Source organism: Lynx rufus, unplaced genomic scaffold (assembly GCF_022079265.1).
Source record: "Lynx rufus isolate CCGP_SWC_20201006 ecotype Redwood Valley unplaced genomic scaffold, mLynRuf1.p SCAF_2, whole genome shotgun sequence".
In the NCBI taxonomy this organism is placed as follows: Eukaryota; Metazoa; Chordata; class Mammalia; order Carnivora; family Felidae; genus Lynx; species Lynx rufus.
Genome location: NW_025814834.1, coordinates 204,818,168 through 204,845,304, shown reverse-complemented (window position 1 = coordinate 204,845,304; position 27,137 = coordinate 204,818,168). Strand labels below are relative to the sequence as shown.

General features: G+C 48.6%; 1 protein-coding gene across 3 annotated transcripts; it reads right to left on the bottom strand.

Moving 5' to 3' along the window:
- Window positions 1-644: 644 nt before the first annotated feature.
- On the bottom strand, window positions 645-27,137 carry CNR2 (cannabinoid receptor 2). 3 transcript variants are annotated; one of them, XM_047084073.1, is made up of 4 exons: window positions 27,016-27,137; window positions 26,424-26,536; window positions 10,786-11,001; window positions 645-4,574 (listed from the first exon to the last, which is right to left on the bottom strand). In XM_047084073.1, the coding sequence occupies exon 4, from the start codon at window positions 3,980-3,982 to the stop codon at window positions 2,900-2,902; it is 1,083 nt and encodes a 360-aa protein (XP_046940029.1). In that variant the 5' UTR covers window positions 3,983-4,574; window positions 10,786-11,001; window positions 26,424-26,536; window positions 27,016-27,137; the 3' UTR covers window positions 645-2,899. The 3 variants fall into 3 exon arrangements, with proteins under 3 accessions (XP_046940029.1, XP_046940031.1, XP_046940032.1); XM_047084075.1 differs by having other exon boundaries at window positions 645-4,027; XM_047084076.1 differs by lacking the exon at window positions 10,786-11,001 and having other exon boundaries at window positions 645-4,027.

The window sequence follows — 27,137 nt, the reverse complement described above, 5'->3', positions numbered from 1 at the left end:
GTCCCACGTTGGGCTCTGTGCTGCTGGCTCAGAGCCTGGAGCCTGCTTTGGATTCTCCCTCCCTCCCTCTCTCTCTCTCCCTCTCTCTCTCTCTCTTTGCCCCTCCCCCACTCGTGCTCTCTCTCTCTCTCTCTCTCTCTCTCTCTCTCTCAAAAATAAATAAACATTTTTAGGGGCACCTGGGTGGCTCAGTCGGTTAAGCGTCCGACTTCGGCTCTGGTCACGATCTCGTGGTATGTGAGTTCGAGCCCCGCGTCAGGCTCTGTGCTGACTGCTCAGAGCCTGGAGCCCGTTTCAGATTCTGTGTCTCCCTCTCTCTCTGACCCTCCCCCGTTCATGCTCTGTCTCTGTCTCAAAAATAAATAAACGTTAAAAAAAATTTAAAATAAATAAATAAATAAATAAATAAACATTTTTTAAAAATTAAAAAAAAATCATTCCATGTCTTTGCCTTACAAAAAGATAGGCATCTGGGTTAAAAGAAAGTTTGATTTTCCGAAATGGTTTTCAGGAGCAGTTTAGTTCCACAAGTATTGATCAGCCCTCTTAAGACTCTATGCTGGGTTGTCAGGGAGCACTGGGGACCAGGAGGTGAACGTGTAGCTCATCTCATGGGGGGACACTAGCCAGTGACTGCCATTTAACACAGTCCATGATCTGGGCTGTAACAGAGGGGTAGGATTTGTCTTTGGGGGTTGTACTGAAATGAATAATGGTCACCCCCAAACTTCATGTACACTCAGAACCAGTGAATGTTTCCTTATTTGAAAATAGCCTTTGTAGATGTCATTTGTTAAATTATGATGAAGTCATACTGGATTAGGATGTGCCTTTAATTCAATGATTGGTGTCCTTAAAAGAAGATGCCGGGAGAGGTGGGGAGGGGAGGGCCATATGAAGACGGAGGCAGAGACTGGAGTTCTGTTGCCACAAGCCAAAGAACATCAGGAACTCCCAGAAGTGGGAAGAAGCCAGGAAGGATACTGTCCTTGAACCTCTGGAAGGAACATGGCCCTGCTGATGCCTTGATTTTGGACTGTAGCTTCCGGAACTGTGAAATAATGAATTTCTGTTGTTTTAAGCCACTCAGTTTGTGGAAAATTGTTACAGGAAATTAACACAGGACATACAATGAAGTGCAGTGAGAAATAATGGTGAGTTAAGAGAGCAACAATCTGATGTTACAGAAATCGAGTATTATTCCTCATTGACAGAATTTGGCTGAACTAAGCCAAAAGGTTAGTGGGAAAGGGTTGGAAACCCCAGTTTGGGGTACATATCGGCAATGTGACCTCAGGCAAGTGATTTTGCCTCTTCGATAGTTCCTTATCCATAAAACAAGGATCTTCAGACCCTCATGGTCAGGTTATTATGAGGACTAAATGAAATACCTCATTTGAAAGCACTCATCCTGGTGTGTGGCACATAGTAAAGCCTCAATAAAAACCAGCTGACATTTATGACCAACCTAAAGTTGTCTCAGTTAGTCCCTTTCCCTTGACTAATGAGTTCCTTCATTGTACCACCAGTAATTATCTTCGTTAGTGGCTGTCTTTCCCACCAGAGTGTAAAATGTAAGTCCTTTTAGGTGGGGGCAGAGTCTCATTTATAGCTGCACACAGGACCTAGCACGAAGCCTGGCACGTATTTGTGAGATGGGTGCATGAATGAATGAATGAATGAATGAATAGTGGACATCTTGCCTTGTAAACATTAAATGAAGACATGTTTAAACAATATCTTTCCTTTTACTCTGTCTGTGGTCCCACATAACTGCATTAGAATGTCTCTGTAATCTTCCCCACCAACAACAATTTCTCTTGCCTGTTTTAAGCTTCTTTGGTAGGAACGCAGCTTTCCTGATTTGTAAAATATGGGTGTCCTGGAATGTTCGGAAGCATGGGGCTGTGTTCTTGCTGGCGATAACAGACTGTGGGATGTCAGTCCCATGCCTGGCACATAGGAAGGGAATTTCCCCCTCCTCTCACTTGCCCTGTTTATTTTTTGCTGTAGGGGTGTGGAAGAGACAAAGGGGCTGAATTGAGGGACAGCGGAGAACAATTTGGGAGTTTATGAAATCCTAGTGAATGTCTTTCTTTTTCTTGGAGCTGTATTAGATTGGGGCACTGCTTGCTTCCAGGGGAACCAAACCATCAAATAGGACTTCACAGGGTCAATAAAATGCTCTGAAAATTCTGTGTCTTGCACAGTGCCAGCCTCCCTTGTATCCCCGGGACCTAGGTCACAGTGGCTGTGAGTGGAGATTCTCAGGATGTCAAGTGGGGCCATTGCACTAAAGGCAAGATTCCCTGAGCTGGAGGCTTGTCAATTACCTACGAAAGAGGTGGATCAACCCCCTTGAGCCTCATCATATCAAAGTTTTTCGTCCTCAGTAGGAAAGGATGACCAGAAAGTGGGGTCTTTCATAGCCTTAGAGCCAAGGAGGCCCTGACAATTAAGCAAGGACAGGGTTGGCCAGCCATCCCATCCGATACTTTGAGATCCCAGGAAAAGAATCCATTCTTCTTCCCAAATGTCCTCCAAGTCCCTTGTTGCTGAGCCTGAAGGCTCCATCTGGCTGCGGTCTCTGTGGTCTCTGGAGGACGCAAGCACTAAGCCATCTTGTTGGGGAGGTTCTCCTAACCTGACGAGCACTGAGCCTGCCCAGGCCTCTTGCCCACGTTGCCACTCCTCACAGGGCCTAGCTCTCCAACAGTCTGTGTGCAAATAGGCGTGGCCAGGCTACCTGCCAAGGGTGGGTGCCATCAGTCATCAGTGAAAAGGGGTAAGTGTCCAGGCCCCTGGGGCTGGCTCAAGTAAGACAATAGGGTCAAGGTCGCTCTCTCTCCTCCAGGGAGTGAAATGATTGGCTCAGCTTGTTGAACTGTGAGAGGCCTCATCAGCGATCAGAGCAGTATAGTCCTCTGGAATCTGGCCACGGGGTGATTTTCACATCAGCCTCTGTCTCAGTAACTGAGGACCTCGGGACTTCTTTGCTTCCTTCAAGCCCACGTCTCCTCAGATGCTTCCTCCAGTGGGCCAGGCAGCGGTGGGCAGAGGAGCGGATCTCCCCACTCCTCAGGGCATAGATAATGGGGTTGACCATGGAGTTGACAAGGCAGAGCAAGGAGCAGAAGGCGAAGACCTTCTTGACCTGGTCGCTTAGGGTGGCGGTCAGGCTGTAGACCATGAGGGCCAGCACCGGGAACCAGCAGATGAAAAGCACAGCCAGCACCACCCCCAGGGTCTTGGCCAACCTCACATCCAGCCTCATCCGTGCCATTCCTGGCACCTGCCTGTCCTGGTGTTCAGCCAAGCTGGCTACATGCTGATGGGCCTTCCAGAGGACGTGCCCGTAAGTGTAGATGATGCCAAAGAAGAGGAAGGCAATGAACAGGAGCCAGCCCAGCAGATAGTTATTGGGAATCAGGGGGAAAAGCTCAGAGCAGGGACTGGGACAGCAGGTCCATCCCATAAGGGGCAGGTAGGAGACCAATGCTGAGAGGACCCACATGATGCCCAGGGTTGCCAGCGCCCTCCCACGGGTGAGTAGGGCTTTGTATGTGGGTGGGTAGCACAGACAGAGGTAGCGGTCAATGGCGGTCAGCAGTAGGCTGCCTACAGAGGCTGTGAAGGTGATGGTCACGCTGCCAATCTTCAGCAGGAAGACAGCCTGAGAGTCCACGCCGTGGAAGACGTGGAAATTGACAAAGTTGCAAGCAAAGATCACGCTGGCCAGGAAGTCAGCCACAGCCAAGCTGCTAATGAACAGATACGAAGGCTTCCTGCGGAGCCGGTGGGAGGACAGGATCAGGTAGAGCACGGCCAGGTTCTCCAGGGCGCTTAGCAGGGCCAGGGAGGTGCACAGCACCGCGATAGCGATCCTCTGGGAAGCGTTCAGGACCATGTACTCTTTCATGGGGTTGAAATCCAAGCCATCCTTGCAGCCATTGGCCGCCTCCATCACCCAGCGTCTCTCCATGAGGTGGGTCCCTTGGCTCCTGCCGGGCTTGCCAAGAAGCCTTTGCTGTAGTACAATGAGGGGAAGAAATGAGTCTTTTTCAATTAGCACAATAACGACTTCACACAATCACCGGCTCTAGCCACACCCTTTACCTGTGTGGATGGGTCTTGCGTTGCCATAGCGATTTAGACCTTTCAACTTTTGAAAAAAATTTGTGTTTTGTTCCCCTGTATTTTGCCCTGGCTCCATCCCACTGGGTCACTAGGTCTGTACTGGTTGCTTTGCTTTAGGAGAGGTATGTGGGAATTCAAGGAGCAGAAGGGGCCTGCAAGGTTTTGGGTCTTTTGTTTTCAAAAAGACCAATCCTGAGACTTCCCTTTGAAAGTAAAAGAAATCTCCAAGCGTCAAAAACTGAGAGGAAATCAAAACCAAGAAAAAAATGGAATCCAGAGTGATAAGGCGGGAGGGGATTTTTTCCATCGGCGTTTTGTTCGGTTTTGTTTTGTTTGCCGGTTTCGGTAAGTAAGATGCTGAAGTTTTAACAACAAAGGTGAGTCTTTGGCCTCACGCCAGTAGGGTTGCCAGATAAAATATAGGAATCCAGATAAACCTGAAGGTCAGATAATGAGTCATTTTTTAGTATAAGTATTCTAAATATTGAGGAAAACCGAACCAGGGCTCCCAAATATTATAGGGGACATCATTAGATATTATTAGAAAGCAGACTGGAAATTTCTCTAGAGAGATACACTTTCTAGCCAGGTAATCCAAGATTCCCACATGGAGAAGCCCATGGTATTTGAGCTCACAATGCAAAATTACAAAATACTTAAGAATCTATGGACAAGAGTTAGCAGAAATGTCAGACAGTGGAATGAGACTTCCCAGGACTTTGTGTCATTCTTGGGAATATGTTTAATATAATTAAACAATAAGGGCTCAAAAACATGAGTACATAATGGGAGACTGTCTAGGCAGATTTAAAAACGAATCAAGTAGAATTTCTGGAACTGAAAAATAAAGTCTTTGAAAAAAGAAACTCTTAAAGGCAGGTTAAAAAACAGAACAGATTCGTCGGAAAGCACTGAACCCCGAAGGTAGAGCTGAAGAGATTTCTTGAAACGTAGCACAAAGAGACAAAGAGATGGGACAGATAAAAGAGAGGTTAAGAGGCATGAAGGATTGAATGAAAAGTCCTACAATATATCTTATTGGAGTTTCAGAAGGGAAAAATAGAATTGAGGGTAGGCATTGGGGAGGCCAAAGAGGGAGGCGGATGGTGGAGAATCGTCCAGAATTCTCCTCAGATTCAGAAATCACAGTGAACTCTGAGCAGAATTTTATTTTATTTATTTTATTTTATAAGTATTTTTTTAACGTTTGTTTATTTATGTTGAGAGAGAGAGAGAGACTTTGCGCGTGCATGCAGGTGGGAGAGGGGCAGAGAGAGGGAGAGAGAGAACCCCAGGCAGGCTCTGCACTGTCAGCACTGAGCCCTAGGCTCAAACTCACAAACCATGAGGTCATCACCTGAGCCGAAATTGGATGCTTAACTGACTGAGCCACCCAGGTTCCCCTGCGCGCCCCCAGCATAATTTTAAAAACAAACTAATTCAACGTTCACATATATCATAATTAAACTTCCGAACACCAAAGACAGAGAAAAAATTAAAAGCAATCAGAGGGAAAGGACACACTACCTGCAAATGAATCATAATTAAATTTAAAAGCTGATTTTCCAAAAGCAACAATAGATGCCAGAAGAAAGAGGTGGGAGGGAGGTAACTAAACTACAACTCAAAATAAATAGAAGTAGACGTATCTAGTCTACTAGACCTTTACTGAAAGAACATTTAAACGATGTGCCATCACCAGAAAGAAATTTTTCATAGAGGAAGGAATAGGAAGGCAAAAAGGAACTGTGAACAAATAAATTGCTAAATGTATGTGTAAATAAAAACAACAGTTTGTATACAACACTAATAAGAATGCTGATGATCAGTTTGGAGGGCATAAAGAAAAAAATGGAAGCAAAATTGTGAATGACAGTAACACAAGCCAAGAAAGAGAAAGAGTGGGAGCTTTATTTAGGAAGTGAGTAAAGGCATTGATCTACTTCAGGATTTTAAAAATCAAGCATCATCTCCTACCTGGTTGACTTTGATAGTTTACTAACTGGGCTTCTGGAGTGATCCTTTTAAAATATGTCAGAGGGTGCTACTCATTGTCTGAAACTTTGTATAGGACCCATTCCATTTGGTGTAAAAGCCAAGGTACTTACAATGGCCTAAAGGGCTTTATGTGTTCTGGCCCTATTATCTCTAATATCATGCTTTCCTTGGTCAACCAGCTTTAGCCACACTGGATGCCTGAGGTGTCTAACCTCCTGCCACAGGACGTTTGCACTGGCTGTTCCCTCTATCTGGGCACACTTTCCCTAGATATATGCTTGACTTAGTCGCTCACCTTCTTCAAGTCTTGGCTCGAGTTTTACCTTTTCAGTGACATCTTTCTTACCACTCTATTTAATACTGTAACTCACACCAACCTCCTGCTCTTCTGGTCCCCCTCCCTCTGCTCTATGTTTTATTTTTTCCCATATCACTTATCACTTTCTAACAGACACTTTACCCTACATAACTTATCTATGTATTATGTTTTATTGTTTATTGTCTGTTGTTCCACTAGAATTTAAGCTCCATGAGGTCAAGGAGCTATTTTGTTCACTCATATAAGGTCTTAGAATAGTATCTGGTACATAATAGGAACTCAATAAATATTGTGGACTTGAAGTGAAGTGAAATTGAATAATGACTGACTTTAGCATTCCTTTCTCAGAAATTGATAGATTAAGTTGACAACATACTAATTAATAGAATGTACAATATTTGAACATTCAATGAACAACCTTGATCCAATAGTTAATATGGATGGGCACCTGGCTGTCTCAGTTGGTAGTACATGGTTAAGTAGAGATTACTTAAAAATAAAATAAAATAAATAGTCATATATGGAACTCAGCACCCAAGAATTAGAGAATACACACTGTTTTCAAGCAATTTACCAAAACTGGATAAGTCTTAGGTGAAAAGTAAATTTTAACAAATTTAAAATAATCTGTAACATACAAACCATGTTCTCTGACCATAGTGCAATTTATTAAGAACTTAAAAAAATATAACTAACAAACTTCATAGTACGAAGCTTCAAAAACACTTCTGAAGGGGCGCCTGGGTGGCTCAGTCGGTTGAGCGTCCGACTTCGGCTCAGGTCATGATCTCGCGGTTCGTGAGTTCAAGCCCCGCTTCGGGCTCTGTGCCGACAGCTCAGAGCCTGGAGCCTGTTTCAGATTCTGTGTCTCCCTCTCTCTCTCTGACCCTCCCCCGTTCGTGCTCTGTCTCTCTCTGTCTCAAAAATAAATAAACATTAAAAAAAATTATATAAAAAAAACCACTTCTGAATAATTCTTGGGTCAAGAAATCATAAAGGGAGTCCGAAAATACTTAGAATTGTAACATTAAAATTCGTGGGATGCATCTGAGCAGCACCGAAAAGGAAATCTATAGCCCCACATGCTCATAGTGGAAAAGGGAAAAACATGTGCTAACCATCACAAAATTAGAAAAGGGACAACAGCATAAATACAAAGAAGGCAGAAGACAGAAATCAGAAGAGAAGAAATTAATTACATAGGAGACTAATGGAGACTGGAAAAGACTGAGGCTAGTTTTTTGAAAAGGTGATAAAATAGGCAACCCTCAGGAAAGATTTTTTTTTAATGTTTATTTTATTTATTTATTTTTTTTTTGAGAGAGAGAGAGCACAAGTGGGGAAGGGGCAGAGAAAGAAGGGGGAGGAAGATCCCAAGTGAGCTCCGTGCTGACAGCACAGAGCCTTGTATGGGGCGCAAACTCACGAACCGTGAGATCGTGACCTGAGCCGAAGTCAGACACTTAACCTTGCCTGAGCCACCCAGGTGCCCCTTCAGGAAAGATTTCTGAAGAAAAAAGGAGAGAAAAATAATGGTGTGAAAGAGAAATGGTCAATGATCCTTTGTTGTTGATATTATTGCTATTGTTTTTGGTCAATGATCCTTTGAAAAGATGTTTAACCTCGATAACGTCCACAGAAATGTAAGTTTCGCTCCAATCAGGTTGGTAAAAACTTAAACCTGAGAGGGGCGCCTGGGTGGCTCAGGTCACGACCCCAGTTCGTGAGATCGAGCCCTGGAACTTGCTCTGCACTGACAGTGCGGAGCCAGCTTGGGATTCTCTCTCTCTCTCTCTCTCTCTCTCTTTCTCTCTCTCTTTCTCTCTCTGCCCTTCCCCCACTTGCATGCTCTCTCTGTCTATCGCTCTCTCTCTCTCTCAAAATAAATAAATAAACTTAAAAAAACATTAAACCTGATGATACTGAGCATTGGAGAAGGCGCAGACCAACAAGAATTTTCAGCACTGCGACGGGGGTGTAAGTTGGCACAACCACTGTGGAGAGCAGTTTGGCAAAATCTGGCAAAGCTGATGTGCCCCTGCCCTTGAATGCACCAGTTTCTCTCCCGGGAATATGCTCCTGAGGGACACCGACACGTGTGACCGAGGAGACAGCAACAAGGATGTTCACTTAACTCTCCTGTTTCTATTTAGTTACTTATTTGAAAAAAATGTTAATGTTTGTTTTTGAGAGAGACAGAGAGAGAGAGGGAGAGAGCAAGCAGGGGAGGGGCAGAGAGAGGGGGAGACACAGAATCCGAAGCAGGCTCCAGGCTCCGAGCTGTCAGCACAGAGCCCGACGCGGGGCTCGAACCCACGAGCTGTGAGATCATGAGCCAAAGTTGGACGCTCCACCCACTGAGCCATCCAGGCGCCCCCTTACTTATTTTTTAAATGACATGTGGCTCACATGAAGCCGTCGCGGGATGGCGCTGGCCCACGCCAGCATGCTGTGCTGCGTGTGGACGGCCAGGCAGGGCAGGGCACAGCGCCCAGCAGCCACGGCTGGCAGTCCTATCCCGCTCAGCTGCTCCACCAGATGCCCCACTGGTTCCCAGATAGCTCTGCTTTCTTGCACCTCTGCCCACACCTTCGCCCCAGGGTTCCTTTTTCTGGCTCACCTTCCTTCTTTTCCTTCCTTCTGGACTCATCTTTCGCCCAGGGAAGGCTTCCTCGATCCCCCATCACTCTGGAAGCTCCCAGTCTTACTCTGCTTATGTTGTAACCAGTTCTGCACGAGGCTTTTCTCCCACCGGAGGAATAACCGCACTAACCAACATTTGTACGGGACTGAAATTCTACAAAGTAATTTGCCACCATCTACTTCATACAACTTGACAATATAAAGATTATGGTTATTGTTCTTGCATAGATAAAGTGGGCTCAGAGATGTTAAACCACTTGGCGGAGGTCCCACAGCTTGGCAAGGTCAGGGACTGGGCTTTCGTTATTTCTGGGTCTTTTAGTGCCTTGCACAACGCCTGCCATCTACACAGTAGGTGCTCAAAAACTCCCTAATGAATGAACCCCATTTGCCTCAAGTGGAGTGGACCCCAAGTAAGAATGTGAGGGGGAGGGGAGCACATCCTGTAGGTTGAAATTCCAGCAGGGTGGCCTTGTTGAAGATACCGAATGCCTCAGTCTTCCCATTTCTCATCTGTAAAATGGGTTTTGTGAGGCTTTAAGTACCTTAATATACTATCTGAAAGTGCTACTGCTGCTGCTGATGATGAGCATCTTCCAATGGGGATAACTCACCTACTCCATGAGGTTCTTAAGAATAACATGCCAGGGGGCGCCCGGGTGACTCAGTCAGTTGAGCGTCGGACTCTTGGTTTCCGCTCAGGTCATGATCTCACAGTTCATGAGTTCGAGCCCTGCATCGGGCTCTGTGCCGATGGTGCAGAGCCTGCTTGGGATTCTCTCTCTCTCCCTCTCTCTCTGCCCTTCCCACGTCTCTCTCTCTCCAAAATAAAGAAATAAACTTAAAAAAAATAATAACATGCTTGGCACATCACAAGAGCTTGATAAATGTTAACCCTTATTATAATCCAGGTTAAAACATTTTTTTTAAATTTTTATTTATTTTTGAGAGAGAGAGAGAGCGCGAGATGAAGAAAGCAGAGAGAGAGGGAGACACAGAATCTGAAACGGTTTCGGGCTCTGAGCTGTCGGCACAGAGCCGGACACGGGACTTGAACTCGTGAACTCTGAGATCATGACCCGAGCCGAAGTCAGACGCTCATCTGACTGAGCCACCCAGGCGCCGCCAGGGCTTCAAGAATTTTAAGACAGCAGAATAATTTTTACAATTGATGGAACCCCTATTCGTAAGTCAGGTAAAATCTGAGCTCACGTCACTGGTAGCCTCTCTTCAAGGCAACCCGAGGAACGTCGGAAACCTCTCGTCTAATCCAGGTCCATCATTTTACCGTTAAGAAAACAGTCCAAGGGTGGGGATACAATCCCTGAGGTCGCCCAGCAAAAGAGCAGCAGACCTGAAACTAGACTTCACATCCCCCCAAATCACAAGACAAGACTCTTGTTCTGTAGGCACAGAGGTGACCCTACCGACAGAAGTGTTTCCCTGAGACGTACAGTTTGCTGAATGTCGCTAAAGTCACATCTGAGCTGAGACAGGAAATGGTGCTGGCCGAGTTCTCAGCCCTGGTCATGAATGAGTGACAGACAGTGCAAACCTTTCTCGGTTCCCACGTCCCCACCCTGTCACTTCTGGAAGCTTCCTCCCTGCACCCTGCGGCCCCAGCCAAACTCCCCTCTCCCTGAATTTCCCTGGGAAAACGGTCCCCTTCCCACCAGAGCATGGCTTACCCCACGCAGCGTCCAGCCTAGAAGAGGGATGCCAGAGAGGTGGCTGCCGGCATTCTGTGCTGCACCCAGGTCTGGCGTGGCCACTGACCTGTGGTGGTGTCCAAATTCGGCAAGGTCAGGAAATGCAGGCCCTTGGAGGGAGGGCCTGACAAGACAACATCCGACGGCAACAGGATGCACGAAGCAACAGGAAACCCAGCTCCCTGTCTGGTTTCCCTGTGGGCGGATAGAAATACCTTCTGGAGTCAGAGCATCTGGCTCCCGGACGGGCCTGCCTCCAGGGCGAGGACTGGTCTGAATGCCCGGCACGGGGAGGGACCCAACGTGGGCTGCGCGACAGAGGTGGAACCGTTCCACCTCTGCCTTGTCTCATCATGTGACTCCGGGCAAGTCCCTTCGACTTTCTGAGCCCCTTTTCTCAGTTACTTATTTTCTTGAATGTTTACTTATTTATTTTGAGAGAGAGCGAGCAAGACAGAGGGCAGGGGAAGGGGCAGAGAGAGAGAGGAAGAGAGAGAATCCCAAGCAGGCTCTGCGATGTCAGTGCAGAGCTCGAGCCCACGAGCCCGTGAGACCATGACCTGAGCTGTCATCAAGAGTCGGCCGCTCCACCGACTGAGTCTCCCAGGCGCCCCCCATCCCCTTTTCTCATTTATGAAACGGCAGTGACAATACCTGTCCCATTCTCCTTGGAAAAACCAATTGGTTGATGACCTCCAACACGGCTTCTGAAGCCAGTGAGCTGTGATGGGGGTAGCCATCTTTTCAAAGTGTGTGTGAGACTTTATGTCTGTACATTTTTTAGGGGAAAGCGTTCACATTTAAAAAATTTTTTTTTTTTGCGGGGCGCCTGGGTGGCGCAGTCGGTTGAGCGTCCGACTTCAGCCAGGTCACGATCTCGCGGTCCGTGAGTTCGAGCCCCGCGTCGGGCTCTGGGCTGATGGCTCAGAGCCTGGAGCCTGTTTCCGATTCTGTGTCTCCCTCTCTCTCTGCCCCTCGCCCGTTCATGCTCTGTCTCTCTCTGTCCCAAAAATAAATAAACGTTGAAAAAAAAAATTAAAAAAAAAAATTTTTTTTTGCATTTATTTATTTTTGAGACTAGAGAGAGACAGCAGGAGCAGGGGAGGGGCAGAGAGAGAGGGAGACACAGAATCTGAAGCAGGCTCCAGGCTCCGAGCTGTCAGCAGAGAGCCCGACGCGGGGCTCGAACCCACGAACTGTGAGATCATGACCTGAGCCGAAGTCGGACGCTCAACTGACTGAGCCACCCAGGCACCCCTATATATATATATATATATGATAAAATATATATATATATATTTTATCACTGTGTCAATGAAGTTCCCAATAGTAAGAAGCACCAAGTCATACAAAACTATTTTGTGGCCGACTCTGTACAAATGCAAGATGAAAAGAGAACCAACCTTGGGGCTCCTGGGTGGCTCAGTTGGTTAAGTGGCCTGCTTTGGCTCAGGACATGATCTCGCGGTTCGTGAGTTCGAGCCCCGCGTCGGGCTCTGTGCCGACAGCTCGGAGCCTGGAGCCTGCTTCGGATTCTGTGTCTCCCTCTCTCTGCCCCTTCCCCGCTCATACTCTGTCTCTCAAAAATGAATAAATGTTAAAAAATTTTTTTTTAAAAAGAGAACCAACCAGGGACGCCTGGGTGGCTCAGTTGGTTGAGCCTCTGACTCTCGATTTTGGCTCAGGTCAGGATTCCAGGGTCATGGGATCGAGCCCTGCATGGGGCTCTGTGCTGAGCGTGGAGCCTGCTTGAGATTCTCCCTCTCCCTCTCTCCCTCTGCCCCTCTCCCCACTTCGCTCTCTCTCTCTCTAAAAAAAAAAAAAAAAAAAAAGAATCAGGCAAGTGCTATCCCCACCTAAGAAACATGTCAAAGTCCTCAAACTGCCTGACACTCTTCTCAGACAGCATGTCCGTGCTGTGGTGGGTTGGCAGGGCCTGCAGTCCTAGAGCCCTCATGCTGAGTGTCTGGGAAGGGAACCTTCAGGCAGGGGGATGTGGGGGGGCGGTGGTGGTGGGTGGGTGCCCCTGGGGGGTTTTCCTACCTGAACTGAAAGTGTGAAGTGAAAGAATGAGCGCCATGGTAACAGCTGCCCCCCACGTTAAAGCCTGAGGACACCAGGGACGAGGAGGATCGTAACCCTTTGAACGTGGCTACTACACCTGCAAGTGAAAAGCTGAGATTGGAGGTCAAGAGCGGTCATTTTTCTCTCTGACTGAGAGTGCAGAGGCCTGGGTTCTAGTCCCTGTTCTGCTACTGATTGTCATTGGGCAACTCCCTTCTCCTTTCTGGGTCTTTCTTTTTGCATCTTTAAAGCAGGTGGGTAGAGTGGGTGATTTCTTAGGTCTCCTCCTGGAAATTCACCATGTTGAATCACAGACCTCCTTGGATTCGAACCCAGCTCTCCATTTCGTGGGCTGTGTGACACTGGGCAAGTTACCTCCCCTCTGTTTCATTCAGCTGTGAACCGGTGAGAAATACCACCCACATGGCATTGCTGTACCGATTAAGTAACCGAAGTTTCCTAAATTCATGGTGCTGTGCCTGGCTGACAGTACGTGTCCAATAAAAGGCAGGAAAGAACTCAGTTGAGTTAGAATTCTTACAGGATTCTGTGCTCAAGGCTTGTCTGACCTTCCTCTGAGAGCTGAGGCAAATAGAAAGATCTCTGCTCGTTCTTAGCTGACACTTTATCACCATGAAGGCCAAACCATCACATTTTTAAAACCCTGTTTGACCCACATGACCTTCTTGGCCTGCTTCCCAGCAGTCTGGGCTCTTGGCGCTATGTCCAGCTGTAGGAAGGGAGTCACGGGGCCTTCCTTCCACATTTCTTCTCCTACTTCCCTTCTGTGCTTGATAGCCCTTGGCTGCAAGTTGCAAGGAAGTTCTCTGGGATTTGGGGCTATAGGCTATTGTCCTTTACCCAAATCTTATCTATTTTTTTCAGGTCCTGTATCAAGGCCACCTTCTCCAGGAAGCATTCTCTGGTTTCCCGTAACCCTTCCAGGTGGTTGAAACTCATTGAGTCCTGCTGTATGGATCACCATCTACCTTCTGTTATTTGTATCAGTAATATTTGTCTCCTCTTGCTTCCTGGATTGTGAGCTTCTAGTTTTGAGAGTTGAATCTGGGGGTCAGGGAGGGAAGACATCTTTGTATTCTAGTTCCCTTTACAATGAAACGAAGTTCTTGTAATGAGGGGTTCTGAGCTAGGCTCAGCAGCCCTCATGGAGGTGGAACTCAGCCCAGGTAAGCAAGACAATTAGGTGGCCCCGAGCCACCACCCCCTGTTCCCAAGCCATGACAGACAGTGCCCATCGGCCCCAATTCCCCCTCATCCTGAGCCTCACCCTAGTGCCCTTTATCCAGGGAACCAGCCTTCTAGAAAGAGATGGGAACCACAAACAGCAGGTCTAAGGCAGAAAGTGAACTAAAAGGTTGGCAACTGTCCAAGCTCTTTTTGACCTTGTAAATAGACCACTACGGTAGTCATCCCAGAGGAGGTGGGACAGATTGTGAGTGAAGGAACTTAAAAATCTCTCCAGTGATGTGGACGCCTGGGTGGCTCAGTGGGTTAAGCGTCTGACTTTGGCTCAGGTCATGATCTCACAATCTGTGAGTTCGAGCCCTGCATCGGGCTCTGTGTTGACAGCTCAGAGCCTGGAGCCTGCTTTGGATTCTGTGTCTTGCTCTCTCTCTTCCCCTCCCCTGCTTGTGCTCGCTCTCTCTCTCTCTCTCTCTCTCTCTCTCAAAAATAAATAAACATTAAAAAAATTAAAAAGAAATCTCTCCAGTGATATAAGCCCTAGGAGAAGCTTATGGATGTGAGGCAAAATATGGAAATTGTCCTAGGGAAGGGATACAAAGGGCTGCGCAGACCGATTTCTTCTATTTTTTTAATTAATTTTTTTTTTTTTATTTGAGGGGGAGAGAGAGAACGAGCAAGAGGGGAGAGGGACAGAGGAAGAGACAGAAAGAATCCCAAGCAGGCTGCATACTCCGCGCAGAGCCTGAAGCCGGACTGGGTCCCCCAACCCTGGGATCATGGCCTGAGCTGAAATCAGGAGTCTGACGCTTAACTGACTGAGCCACCCAGGCGCCTCAAACTGATTTCTTTCATACATTTTTCCTGGGATTTCCAGCACTTGAGCACAAGGCCTGGCATAAAGTAGGCACTTAAATATTTTAAAATCAACACGTTGAATGAATGAACGAACAAATGTCCTATTGGGAAAAAAGCAGGCTTCTTCAGAGAGACTTTGTAGTTTCTTTTCCCTCCGCTGCCAGGAAGCTCAGAGCTAAACACGATGCAAGCCTGCAGTCCTGGTTCGTTCAAGGTTGGTTCCTGATTCATTTCTTCTCTTTTAGTGGTTTCTAATGCTTTGCTTTTATTTCCACTGCCCTAATTCATAAGATAGACCTCCTCCAGTTCTTTAAGGGAAGGATTTTTAATTTATAGAATTGGCACAAAGGATCACCATGAAGGCCTTTCTCAAACAACTAACGGTTGGCAAAAAAATCTCACTCCCCATGAGTCTGCCCTGTGGGGCTGGAAGTTTCTGTCCTGTCTGCTGTCCACTCGCTGTTCATCGCTCCCACCAGGGGCCTGTGGGATCACTACCTGCTGTCTGGACACTTGTTCTCCCTGGACCTTCCTTCCTCGTCTTTCTGTACCGTCTCCAGCCTCCCTCCTGGCAGGAATTAAGCTAAACAGTGTCTGAGGCCTCTTTCCACGGTAGCAAAGGTTAAAGGGCCAAAGCTTTGGAATGAAACATTGCCGGCTTCAAATCCCGGCTCTGCCATTGGTGGGCTGTGTGACCTGAGGGCGAGTTACTCAAACTCTCCGAGCCTCAGTTTCTTCATCTGTGACTGGGGAAACTATTACTACCTGCATTCTTGATGTGCAGATTAAGTAACGATTTAAAACAAGCAGTCGCGTGGGGGCCTGAATGGACTATAGCGTGTTGGTGTGTGATGTGGCGGAAAGAAAAGGGTCTCACGCTAAGCCGCGGATGCTCAGGGTTTGAGCCTGGCTCTGGCACCACTTGGTGCTATGGAGAGGTCACTTTGCCTCCCTGTCCCCAGTGCTGCCATCTGAGAAGAAGATCGAAGGATGATGATGACGAGGGCTTGGCATGGTACTAGCGCCCTCCACACATTATCTCACTGAAACCTCAAAACAAACCTGCAAGGCTGGTGTAATTATTTTCCACATTTTCCAGATGAGGAAAGCGGGGTCCAGGGATGGATGTAAGAAACGTGCTGGGGGCACCGGGCACGTGTTCATTCCTCTGAAGACGCAGGGTCCCGTCCTGTTGGTTTCTGTTCCTTAATTCTTGGTAATTAACTGACTGATCTGAAATCTTCCCACAGGACAGGGTGGTTGAGTCTTTTCAGATCTTTTCTTCCTTTTTTCAACTACCTTATGTTCCAGCAACTTCCCTTTCAGAGAATGAACCAATGGTGCCCACATCCATATCATATTTGACAGTTTGCACAGTGGGGGGGGCTCACGATCGTATCTGAAGCAGGTAGCATGTCTTGAGCAAATGGGTGCAGAGAGGGCAAGTCACTTACCCAAAGTTCACAGCAAGTGCCAGGCAAAGCTAGGACTTGAGCCCCATTGCTCCGACAAAGTCAGGTTGGTAAAGGGACAGGATCCAGTGCATGACCTTGCCCGGGGGGCGAGGGGCCCTAACCACAGCAAATAGGCGATCTTTGTCCTTTAGCCCCAGGGGCAAATTGCATCGTTTCTCTTTCTGGCTTTTTCCTTTTTGGACCAATTTCGCTCAGCAATGCCTCGCTTGCTTACATTAGCTGATCTAGATTTTAGTCTTATCCCTGCCAACCAGATGGAGTCCTGACCTCCTCACCCCCAAGGATTTGCCAGTCAGGCTCTTGGGGCTTTGGAGTCAGACAGACCCGACTTCCAGAACTGGCACAGCCAAGTGTTAGCTTTGTGCCCTCAGATAAAGTCACTTCTGGGGGTGCTTGGGTGGCTCAGTCGGTTCAGCGTCCGACTTTGGCTTAGGTCATGATCTCCCGGTTCATGGGTTTGAGCTGTCAAGGCAGAGCTCGCTTTGGATTCTTTGTCCCCCCGCAACCCACTCCCAGTCGCTGCCCCTCCCCCCTCACGCTGTCTTTCTCAAAAATAAACACTAAAAATGTCACTTCATTCACTTCTTTTCCTCTGTTTCCTCATCCATAAAATGGGAATAACAAATAGTACATACTTCACCGGTGGTGGTGAAGCACGAGAATTAATTGAGATAGCATCATGCTTAATACAGTGCCTGGCACACAGTAAGCCCTCCGTGGATGGCAGATTCTATCTATCTATCTATCTATAATATATATATATATTGTAGAGACTATATATATATACACACACACACAATATATGTACATATTACAGCTTTCTCCTCACTTCCCCAAGTTCTTTGCTAATTGACACCGAGTGACAATGTCATTTCTGTCTTGCCCTTGGGCTGGTGGAGGGGGGTCTAGGAGAACAGAGCAGTTGAGAGGCAGGATGGAGAGTGGGACAGTGTTAGGGGAGCAGAGGGAGAAGATCCTGTTTCCATTCAGGATGTTAGGAATTGAGTGAACCGGAAGCTGAGGATGTGCCGGGAGCCTGATGGATTATTAACCAGGCTGGGGTAAAGCAGTCAGCACCTGCCAGCCTGCAATTGGGACAAGAGCCCTGGGCCAAGGAGACAGGCTTCTGGTTCCAGCTTGGGGTGGAAACGATGGCCGGGTAACCTCAGGCAAAACAGTCTTCTTCTCAGTGTGCCCATCTGTACCAGGAAGGGGTTTTCGATGACATCTCAAAGGGTCCTTCTTTCCAACTTGAAGTTGTGCAATTAACCACATGGGGCAGGGGGGTTGTTGTTCACTTGCAGAAGAGCTGGGCATGAGAAAGTCAGCTTAGGAAAGCCTGGAGCAGCAGATCTCAAACTCTGGGCTCTCTGCACCCCTTTACTGTCTTAAAAAATCACCAGACCCTAGAGGGCTTTCATTGATGTAGGTTACATCTCTCACTCTTTACTGTATTAGAAAATAAACCTGGCAACTTAAAAAATATGTTTAGAGAAACTGTATTACATGTTAATAGCAATAACCTATTTTTAAAAAATATTTATTTATTTGGGGGAGAGCATAAGCGGGGGAGGGGACCTAAGAGGCGGGGACAGGGGATCTGAAGCAGGCTCTGCGCTGACAGGCTGATAGCAGCGAGCCAGATGTGAGGCTCGAACCCACAAACTACGAGGTCATGATCTCTGCCAAAGTTGGACGCTCAACTGACCGAGCCACCCAGGTGCCCCTAGAAATAGCCTATTTTTTTTTAAAATTTTTTAACGTTTATTTATTTTTGAGACAGAGAGAGACAGAGCATGAACAGGGGAGGGTCAGAGAGAGAGGGAGACACAGAATCCGAAGCAGGCTCCAGGCTCCGAGCTGTCAGCACAGAGGCCGACCCGGGGCTCGAACTCACGGACCGTGAGCTCATGACCTGAGCCGAAGTCGGACGCTTAACTGACGGAGCCACCCAGGCACCCCAGAAATAGCCTATTTTTAATGAAAATAGTTTTGGGCGAAAGGAAGTCTCTTAATTATCTGGCAGCCGGATTCTCATCTCTGCTTCTGCATTCAGCCTATTGTCATAGGTCATTGTGGTTAAAGTATGTGAGGAAAATGAATTTGTCACCACCCTTTACTACTTCCTTTGTGGCAGGCTCTCCAAGAGGCTTTTTACCTGCATTGTTTCCTTTATCCTGCGAACCGCACTTGTGGGTGGATTGTCTTATTTTCCCTATTTTAAGATGACGGTGCTGGGGCCCAGCTGGATGGATCCGCCCCAGGTCACACGACTTGCAGGTGGCAGAGTCAGAACTCCGGCTTGGGTGGCTACGCGCGTGGCGGACCCTGTCCGCGGGAGGGACGCACTCGGGGCGACAATCTCTTCCCTTTCCTTTTCATCCTTTCCTCTTTGGACTCTTTGGACTTTCCTCTTTGAGCCCCTCTGCGCTGACAGCTCAGAGCTTGGAGCCTGCTTCGGATTCTGTGTCTCCCTCTCTCTCTGCCCCTCCTCCATTCACACTCTATCTCTCTTTCTCTCAAAAATAAATAAAAACATTTTTTAAAAATGTATGGGGGGGAAAAAAGGCTGATGGAATGTATATCAGCAGGAAGAACATGCCGGGCTTGACGTTTCAGAAGTGATTCTCAAAGGATCTGTGACAAGAGCACTTAGGACAAGCCTTTAGGAGATTCCCCTGCCCTGCTGAAATGTGCAGGAGAGGGTGGGGTCTTGGGGGATCGAACCTAAATGCTAACAGCTTCCTGTGCGCCAAGCTTGGCTTCGCGTGTGAACTCAGTTAATCTGCACGATAATCAGGGAAGGACAGTACTATTAACATCTGCTCCCTTTTGCAGACACACACGAAGTGACTTGTCTGAGGTCATACGAAAGGGCAGAGCCCAGTTCAAACCCAGGCTTGGCCCATAATCATGGGACCTCTCCTCCCAGTTGCTCAGTGGGTCCCTGCAGCTTTCTCCTGAGGACCTCTGTCCTTTCTGAGGAGGGGGCAGGGGTGCTTCTTGAAATTCTGGAAGTAGCATAAGGTCCCCTGTTTCCTGCTTTACCAGATCCCAGGGTTCAGGGTCTCAGGATGGGGTGTCTGATGACAGGTGTCTTAGTTTTGCCCTAGCAGGGAGCCCCCCTGTGATTCAGGGCCCGTTACTCTGATTCCCTGCCTTTTACCTTTATCTCTGTAACAGGGATTTAAAAAAGGCCTATACCTCTCTTTCAAAGAAAACCTGCTACAGAAAATTTTGGAAACTCAGTCATGTTAGAGTCTGCATGACTGATAACAGTGCATGGATCTCCCTGACCCTGAGGGCGAAGCTTGGTCATTGGTCATTGGGAAGTGTGTGTGTGTGTGTGTGTGTGTGTGTGTATAGCGGCTGGTCACCCCTTCTGACCATGAAGTGCTCCCTGTAGGGCAAACAAGGCCTTATAACCAGGGGGCAGAGAGGTGTGATGATGGGGACTTTTCGTGGTGGCTTCTGTATACAGCAGAGAGTAGGCAAGGGCTAATTAAGTGGTGGATATTCTGAATCACCTGCAGCTTCCCCCAGGTTCTTCTACTTCTTCCTGGCTTGCCCAGATCCCAAAGGGTGTGGTCCCTGCCCTAACCTTGATTCTGGTTGTTTCTAGTTGCACCGTGGGGGTTGCAATTCAGACCAGTTCTCCAAACGGAGGTGGGAGCGGTGGGGCGACAGAGCCAAGGAACACAGTGGTGATCACGACAATAATGGAAAGTAACACTGAATGAGCGCTTACTGTATACTGTGTGCCAGACCATTCTATGCCCTTTGCGCAGTAATTCATATATTCTGCACGACAAGCCAACGAGGGGACTGGTAGCATTCCCATTTCATAATCGAGGAAACTGGCATCAGCAGAGGGGCTGATTCATAAGACTTTGGGCCCCTAACATCTGGGGTGACAAAGTGGCTAGAGGGCCGCGGGGACAGCTGGATGCAGGCCGATGAATGAATGAAACCTGCTGTGGGCAGTCAGGCCATGGAGAGATGCGGAGAAGCCAGAGATGGGCCAGACATCTGGGGAGGTGACCTTCACGCACACTCCACCTACTGCTTTCTACAGAGCGAATTAATGTGCCCCGGTGGCGCTGTTTGCTTTGGGCCCTGGGGCAGTGAGGACGAAAGCAAGTCACCATTTCTGGCCTAGAATTTGGGATCAGACCCAGCACACTGATTGCCTCGGTACACCAACTCGCAAGGAGGCCTGGAGTTCCATCTCCTGCTTCCGGAAGGAGAGGTGGTCAACAGATAAGGATCAACTGAGAATAAGAAATTTACAAGCAAGCTCTGTGCTGTCAGCACAGAGCCCAACATGGGCCTCGATCTCACAAACCGTGAGATCATGACCTGAGCCGACATCAAGAGTCAGACACTTAACCCACTGAGCCACCCAGGCGCCCCTACAGACAGAGGTTTAAGAGGCCGCCCCAAGTCACGGTTGTGAGTTCTGATTCTGCCTCTTATTAGGTCCGTTGTGTCTTGGGCAGATTGCCTCACCTCCCTGAGCCTCAGCGTCCTCATCTGTAAAATGGGGATAATGAAAGTACTCAGGGCTGTTGTGAGGAGTATATGGGGCAGGGGGCATGTAGCAGATGCATAGCTCAGTACCTTACTCTACCCTCAATTAAGGTCGTCTGTCTGTGTGCCAGGTTATCTAAGGGTCATGGCCAAAACTGAAAGAGTAAAATAAAACAGAGTGAGGGCATCAGACTAGAATAATCTCCAATCTCTTCCCACTTGGGAGCTGTTTCACAGTAATATATGATGTTAGAAACCCCAATAGGAATTATTTGAGCCATTTTGTAATTGTGTATGGCTTGTGAAAAAGGAAGCGATTTTAAGTTAAATGTACTATTTTCAATACGTGTATCATTTCAGAATTTTCCCTAAGATTTATTTTAAACCCTTTAAATTATATGCATGATGTGTGAAGATAACTTTGACTTCTCCCCACCTTCCAAGGGGCATGTATGCTCCTTTCTGCTTTGCAGTCACAACAGAAGAAAATGCCTGGTTAGTGAACACATTTTGAGGGAATGTTAATATTGGGACCAAACAGACATTACAATAGGCTGCGATGTAACAAGAGGATGGGAATCACTTTCATGACCTGAGGGTTTGAATTCTTTTTTTTTTTTTTTAATTTTTCTAATGTTTATTTATTTTTGAGGAGGGGGGGAAACGGGCAGAGAGAGAGCACACACACACAGAATCCAGAGCTCCAGGCTCTGAGCTGTTAGCACAGGGTCCGACACGGGGCTTCAACTCAAGAACAGGGGGATCATAACCTGAGCTGAAGTTGGATGCTTAGGGGCGCCTGGGTGGCGCAGTCGGTTAAGCGTCCGACTTCAGCCAGGTCACGATCTCGCGGTCCGTGAGTTCGAGCCCCGCGTCAGGCTCTGGGCTGATGGCTCGGGGCCTGGAGCCTGTTTCCGATTCTGTGTCTCCCTCTCTCTCTGCCCCTCCCCCATTCATGCTCTGTCTCTCTCTGTCCCAAAAATAAATAAACGTTGAAGTTGGATGCTTAACGACTGAGCCACCCAAGTACGAGGGTTTGAATTCTTGCATTCAATGCTTAAATAGCCAATTTGTACTTAAAAACATTTTTTTAAATTCCTCATGGCTTTATTTTGTTATTTTTTTAAATTGTATTACTTTTTTGATGTTTATTTTTGAGGGAGACAGAGACAGAGACAGAGTGTGAGGGGCAGAGAGCGAGGGAGACACAGAATCTGAAGTAGGCTCTTGGCTCTGAGCTGTCAGCACAGAGCCCGACGCAGAACTCGAACGCACAACCATGAGCTCAGGACCTGAGCAGAAGCTGGACACTTACCCACTGAGCCACCCAGGTGCCCCTAGTTTGTACCTTTTTAAAAAGAATCTCATGTTTGTCACAGGCAAGAGAAAATAATCTGAGGTCCCTATTTGCAAGCCTCTCTCTGCATTTGCCTGGCAAGTGTGGATCGCCTTTATGCCCAACACAGGAGAAGAAAGAACACGCTATTTTCTCTTTTTAACAATCTTGAAATGTGGAGAAGCATAAGAACTTCCCTGAAATGCTCTGTAAGTAACTTGATCAGATAAACACAACTTATGAATCTTGAGGCAAATTTTCAGAGGAGGTATTATTTTCCTTCTTATTTCCTTGTGTTTTTGACATCAGAGTTCCTTTTGCATCCTGTCTTTGATCATTGGTTCAATAAGGGTGCAAATTAAATAATAATTAACGATAAGACCAGTGTAAAACCATACATATCAGCTAAAGCCACTCTAGTCGCCAAAGAAGAAACATCCTGGGTGGGAATTCATTAGGTTATCATTCATTTGATCACCACTGACTTCTGCTTTTGATTCTTTTTATTTTAAGAAGCTCTCAGTCTGAATAAAAACAATCTCCTAAATAGCAAAAATAATTATTCGCTAATTTTTTTAAAAAATGGAACCAAGCACCATGAACTTCTAGTGTGTGAACCTTCTGGAATACCTTCCTCCTTGTTGGGAAAACCTCGTGGAAAGTAATGGAAACACAGAGCTGAGCTTGACTCTGGTCTCTACCATTTGCCTGCTCTGACTGGGCCTTGGTGACCTCATCTGCCAAGTGGGTATTATTTTTTTTAATTTTTTTTCAACGTTTTTATTTATTTTTGGGACAGAGAGAGAGACAGAGCATGAACAGGGGAGGGGCAGAGAGAGAGGGAGACACAGAATCGGAAACAGGCTCCAGGCTCCAAGCCATCAGCCCAGAGCCTGATGCGGGGCTCGAACTCACGGACCGCGAGATCGTGACCTGGCTGAAGTCGGACGCTTAACCGACTGCGCCACCCAGGCGCCCCGTGCCAAGTGGGTATTATTAAGATAGGACTCGTGTGAAGTCTTCGAGAAGGTCCGTGAGACACCCTGCACCCCCGCCCGGTTCTCAGCAGGCTCCCACCCCCTCCTCTCAGCTCCATCAGATTTCCCAGGACCCAGGCAGATCCACAGAGACCCACAGAGGACGATTCACTGTCCAGCAGAGGCAACACCGTGAACGCAGCTGTGGTTCTCGGAGGAACTTTGGGGTGGCCCCAACCCCCCAGGGAGAGGAGGGCGGGGGGGGGGTGGTAGCTGTAGTGGGAGGGGCTGCCTCTGACTCACTGTGCGAGCAGAAGATTGGGGGCCTCCTCTGGAGGGGTAGGAGCAGGTGGGGGGAGGAGAAGGGAGGCAGCAAAGCCCATAGGACACTCAGCCCAACCCATTTCTGTCCGGAGGTCTCCCCAACATTCTTCTGATTTGGATGGGACCTCAGCAGCCTTCCTTCCCAAGCTTGGCTTTTAAAAAAATGTTTTTTTAATGTTTATTTATTATTGAGAGACAGAGAGACACAGAGCAGGAGCAGGGGAGGGGCCGAGAGATGGAGAGACACGGAATCCGAAGCAGGCTCCAGGCTCCGAGCTGTCAGCACAGAGCCCCACGCGGGGCTCGAACTCACCAACTGCCAGATCCTGACCTGAGCCGAAGTTGGGCGCTTAACCGACGGAGCCACCCAGGCGCCCTCCCCCAAGCTTGGCTTTAATGACACTGGGGGGCTCCTCCCCTTCTGATCTACCCTATTGATGATCTGCCTTTCTCTGCCATTTTCTTTCCTTGGCATTTGGGGGGGTCTCCCCTGTATGGGGGTGGGGCAGGACACACCCCATGTTCTGTGGACCCTATCTTTCCCCAGGAGATGGAGGGAAGAGGGAATTATGGTCTTCAACTTTCTTTTCCGAGCTCGGCTGGAAGAGGGCTGATGGTTCTTCAAGCCTGCATGACACCTCAGTGCTCGCAAGGTACTCTCCACACCTGTTCTGTTTGGGTCTCACTACAGCGCAGCTGGTTCTGGCTTCAGACAGACCCAGGTTTGAGTCCCGGCTTTGCCGTGTGCCACCCGCTGTGTGACCTTGGGCTAGGTCTTAGTCCTGGGTGAGCTTTAGTTTCTCACCTCTCAGATGTGGGTGGTGAGAGCCTGTGTCTCCCTCACAGGCTGTCGTGAGCACTGGACAAGGTGAGGCAGCCGTGCTGGCAGAGTTCCAGCAGGTAGTGAACTCTCACTAAATGTTAACTTAAGGAAAGGGGCTCCCCTTTGCGGCAGATTCGTAAGGCTTTGCTTCATTTTTGGAGTTGGAGAAACTGTAGGTTAGAAAGGTGATGTATGGGGCACCTGGGTGGCGCAGTCGGTTAAGCGTCCGACTTCAGCCAGGTCACGATCTCGCGGTCCGTGAGTTCGAGCCCCGCGTCGGGCTCTGGGCAGATGGCTCAGAGCCTGGAGCCTGTTTCCGAATCTGTGTCTCCCTCTCTCTCTGCCCCTTGCCCGTTCATGCTCTGTCTCTCTCTGTCCCAAAAATAAAATAAAAAACGTTGAAAAAAAAAAAAGTTTAAAAAAAAAAAAAGAAAGGTGATGTGACTCCCCCAAGGCCATCTGACTCATTGGTGAGGGGGACTTGTGTCTTCCACAGGATTCAGCGATTGATAGCACAGGCTTTGGAGCCCAGAGAGCAGGACTTGACACTCTTCCTTGGCCTTGAATTCAAGGTCAACCTTGAATGAGTCACCATTGCCTGCGAGCCTTGTCTCACAGGCTGCCTGTCTCCCTTCAAAGAGTATCCTTGGTTTCTCCTGGCTCAGGGCCTTTTTGCAGGGGTTGGGGTAGAAAGCAGAAGCTGTCTGAAGACAGCCCTTCTCCCTGTCCTTTGTGAAAATCTGAGTGCGGTGCGGTTAAGTGGGTGTCCCAGGAGGGTGGGGAGAAGAGCCTACATCTGTGACCCAAAGCCAAGGACACAGGACAGAAGGCCCCCGGGCTAAGAAGGGACCAGAGGTCACGGGTCCCTTGAGTGTTGACATCCTGGGCTCTGCTGTCTTGGGGAGATGGTGGGGCCTCTGGGGGAAGTTACTGGGTGGCTCACCCTGAAGTTGAATCCAAAGCACAGTGGTTTCAAATCCTGGCAAAGAATCCGGACTCCAGGCCTGCCAGGGAAGTGGACAGGGCTGGACTTCAGGGAAATCAAACCCCTTTGGACAATGGGCATCTATCACAGGAGGAACCAGGGTGGCACCAAGGCCGGGCGCCTCCCTCGTTCTGTGCTCTGTACGAGACCCTAGGACGCCATGTGCGTTGCTGGAAGGTGAGAGAAACTCGCTACACACCGAGACCCCATCGCTGACCAGCTCAGTAGGGTGAGAGCTCAGAGTCCTACTGAACATGCTTTAATAAGAATGAATAAAAGAACATTCTGTGCACGTTTGAGAGCACAGGGTAAGTAAGATTAACAGGTGTACCAAGATGAGGAGGGAACAGAAGAGATATACTGGAGGGCTCTGCTCGGCTGGGCCGTGCTCCCATTTTGCCCACCTTAACCACATGGTCTTAACCCTCCCAAAGGTAAAGGACACGCTTCATTGGTAGAAATTAATGCTAGGGCCAGAGTCGTTAGGGTGCTGACTCCCAGGGACTCCCCGGATTCCTCCACGGCCCCTCCTCTGCCCTAGTCCTGGCCTTTGCGTCCTCAAGGCATCTACCTGCCACCCGTTCGAGAGAAAAACAGCCTGCAGCCATGACGTCCTTATCTCTACTCCATAGCAGGAGCCGATGGATGAAGATCAGAGTCTCTCCACTGTAGTCATTTGCTGACCCAGGTGCCCGCCTGGCGTCAGCGTCATCCAGCCCGCCCTCACCACAGGCCCACGAGTGCTGGCATCGGGCCCAACATTCGCAGAAGAGGGAGCGCGTGGGAAGGAAGGGGACCGATTTTCCTGAGGCCGTGGGGTGACCTACCAGTGCTGAGATTCACCTGGGTGCCGGCCCAGGGCACACTCGTAAACACGACTGTCCTGCTAAGTGGAACCTCCATGGAGCGGACCCCTGGCCTCCTGAGTCTAGTGTGGCTCTAACGCTGCGGAACTGCCCCAGACGGGGAAGCCGTGCTCCCTGAGCCTCAGCCTTGCCCCCCCCCCCCAGCACCCCGTCCAGCAGAGGGGCCCTGTACTCACCAGATGACCTCTAAGGCCTCTTTCAGCCGATCTATTGGGGTTCTTTCTGGGCCCACTGTCTGCTCATTAGGCCTGACCTTGTAAGGCAGGACACCCCGGTGGTGAAAGGGTGACTGTGGAGCAGAGAGTCTGAGTTCAAGCCAGTGTCTCACTGAATGTGACATTAGGTAAGTCACTTCCCTCCATCTGTGGGGCGGGGAGGGATAACAGTCCTGACTGCAGACAGATGTGAGGGTTAACTAAGTCAAGCCCTGCATGCAGTAAGGCTCTCTGTGTGTCGGTGAGTGTCTCCTTCTGTCCTGACCTTGGTGGTCCTGTCCAAAGGGGAGGACGGCACCAGCCCTGAGCCTTCCTGTGACTGGTCCTCAAAAACCTCAGGAGTCCCCCTCATACGGCAGCAATTTCCCGGCCCCAGGCAGTCCTCCCCCTCCCAGCTCCTTACATCCCTGGAGGGAAGGGGTGAAGTAAGGCACAGGTTTTCTGGAAGGCAGCTATATGCTAACTAACCGCTAGGCCACCGGCGCCCCACAGAACACAGTTTTCCGAAATGAGGAAGAGGCCCCAAAGAAAACAGCTGCAGACAGCTACTCACGGTGATCTGTGGCTGAGCTCCCTGATCCTGTTGGGTGCTGAGGAGTCCTGGCAGTCGTGTCTAGGTGGTGGTCCCAGTCAGAGCCCCTGTTGAACGGCCACCCCAAACAGCTTTCACTTGCT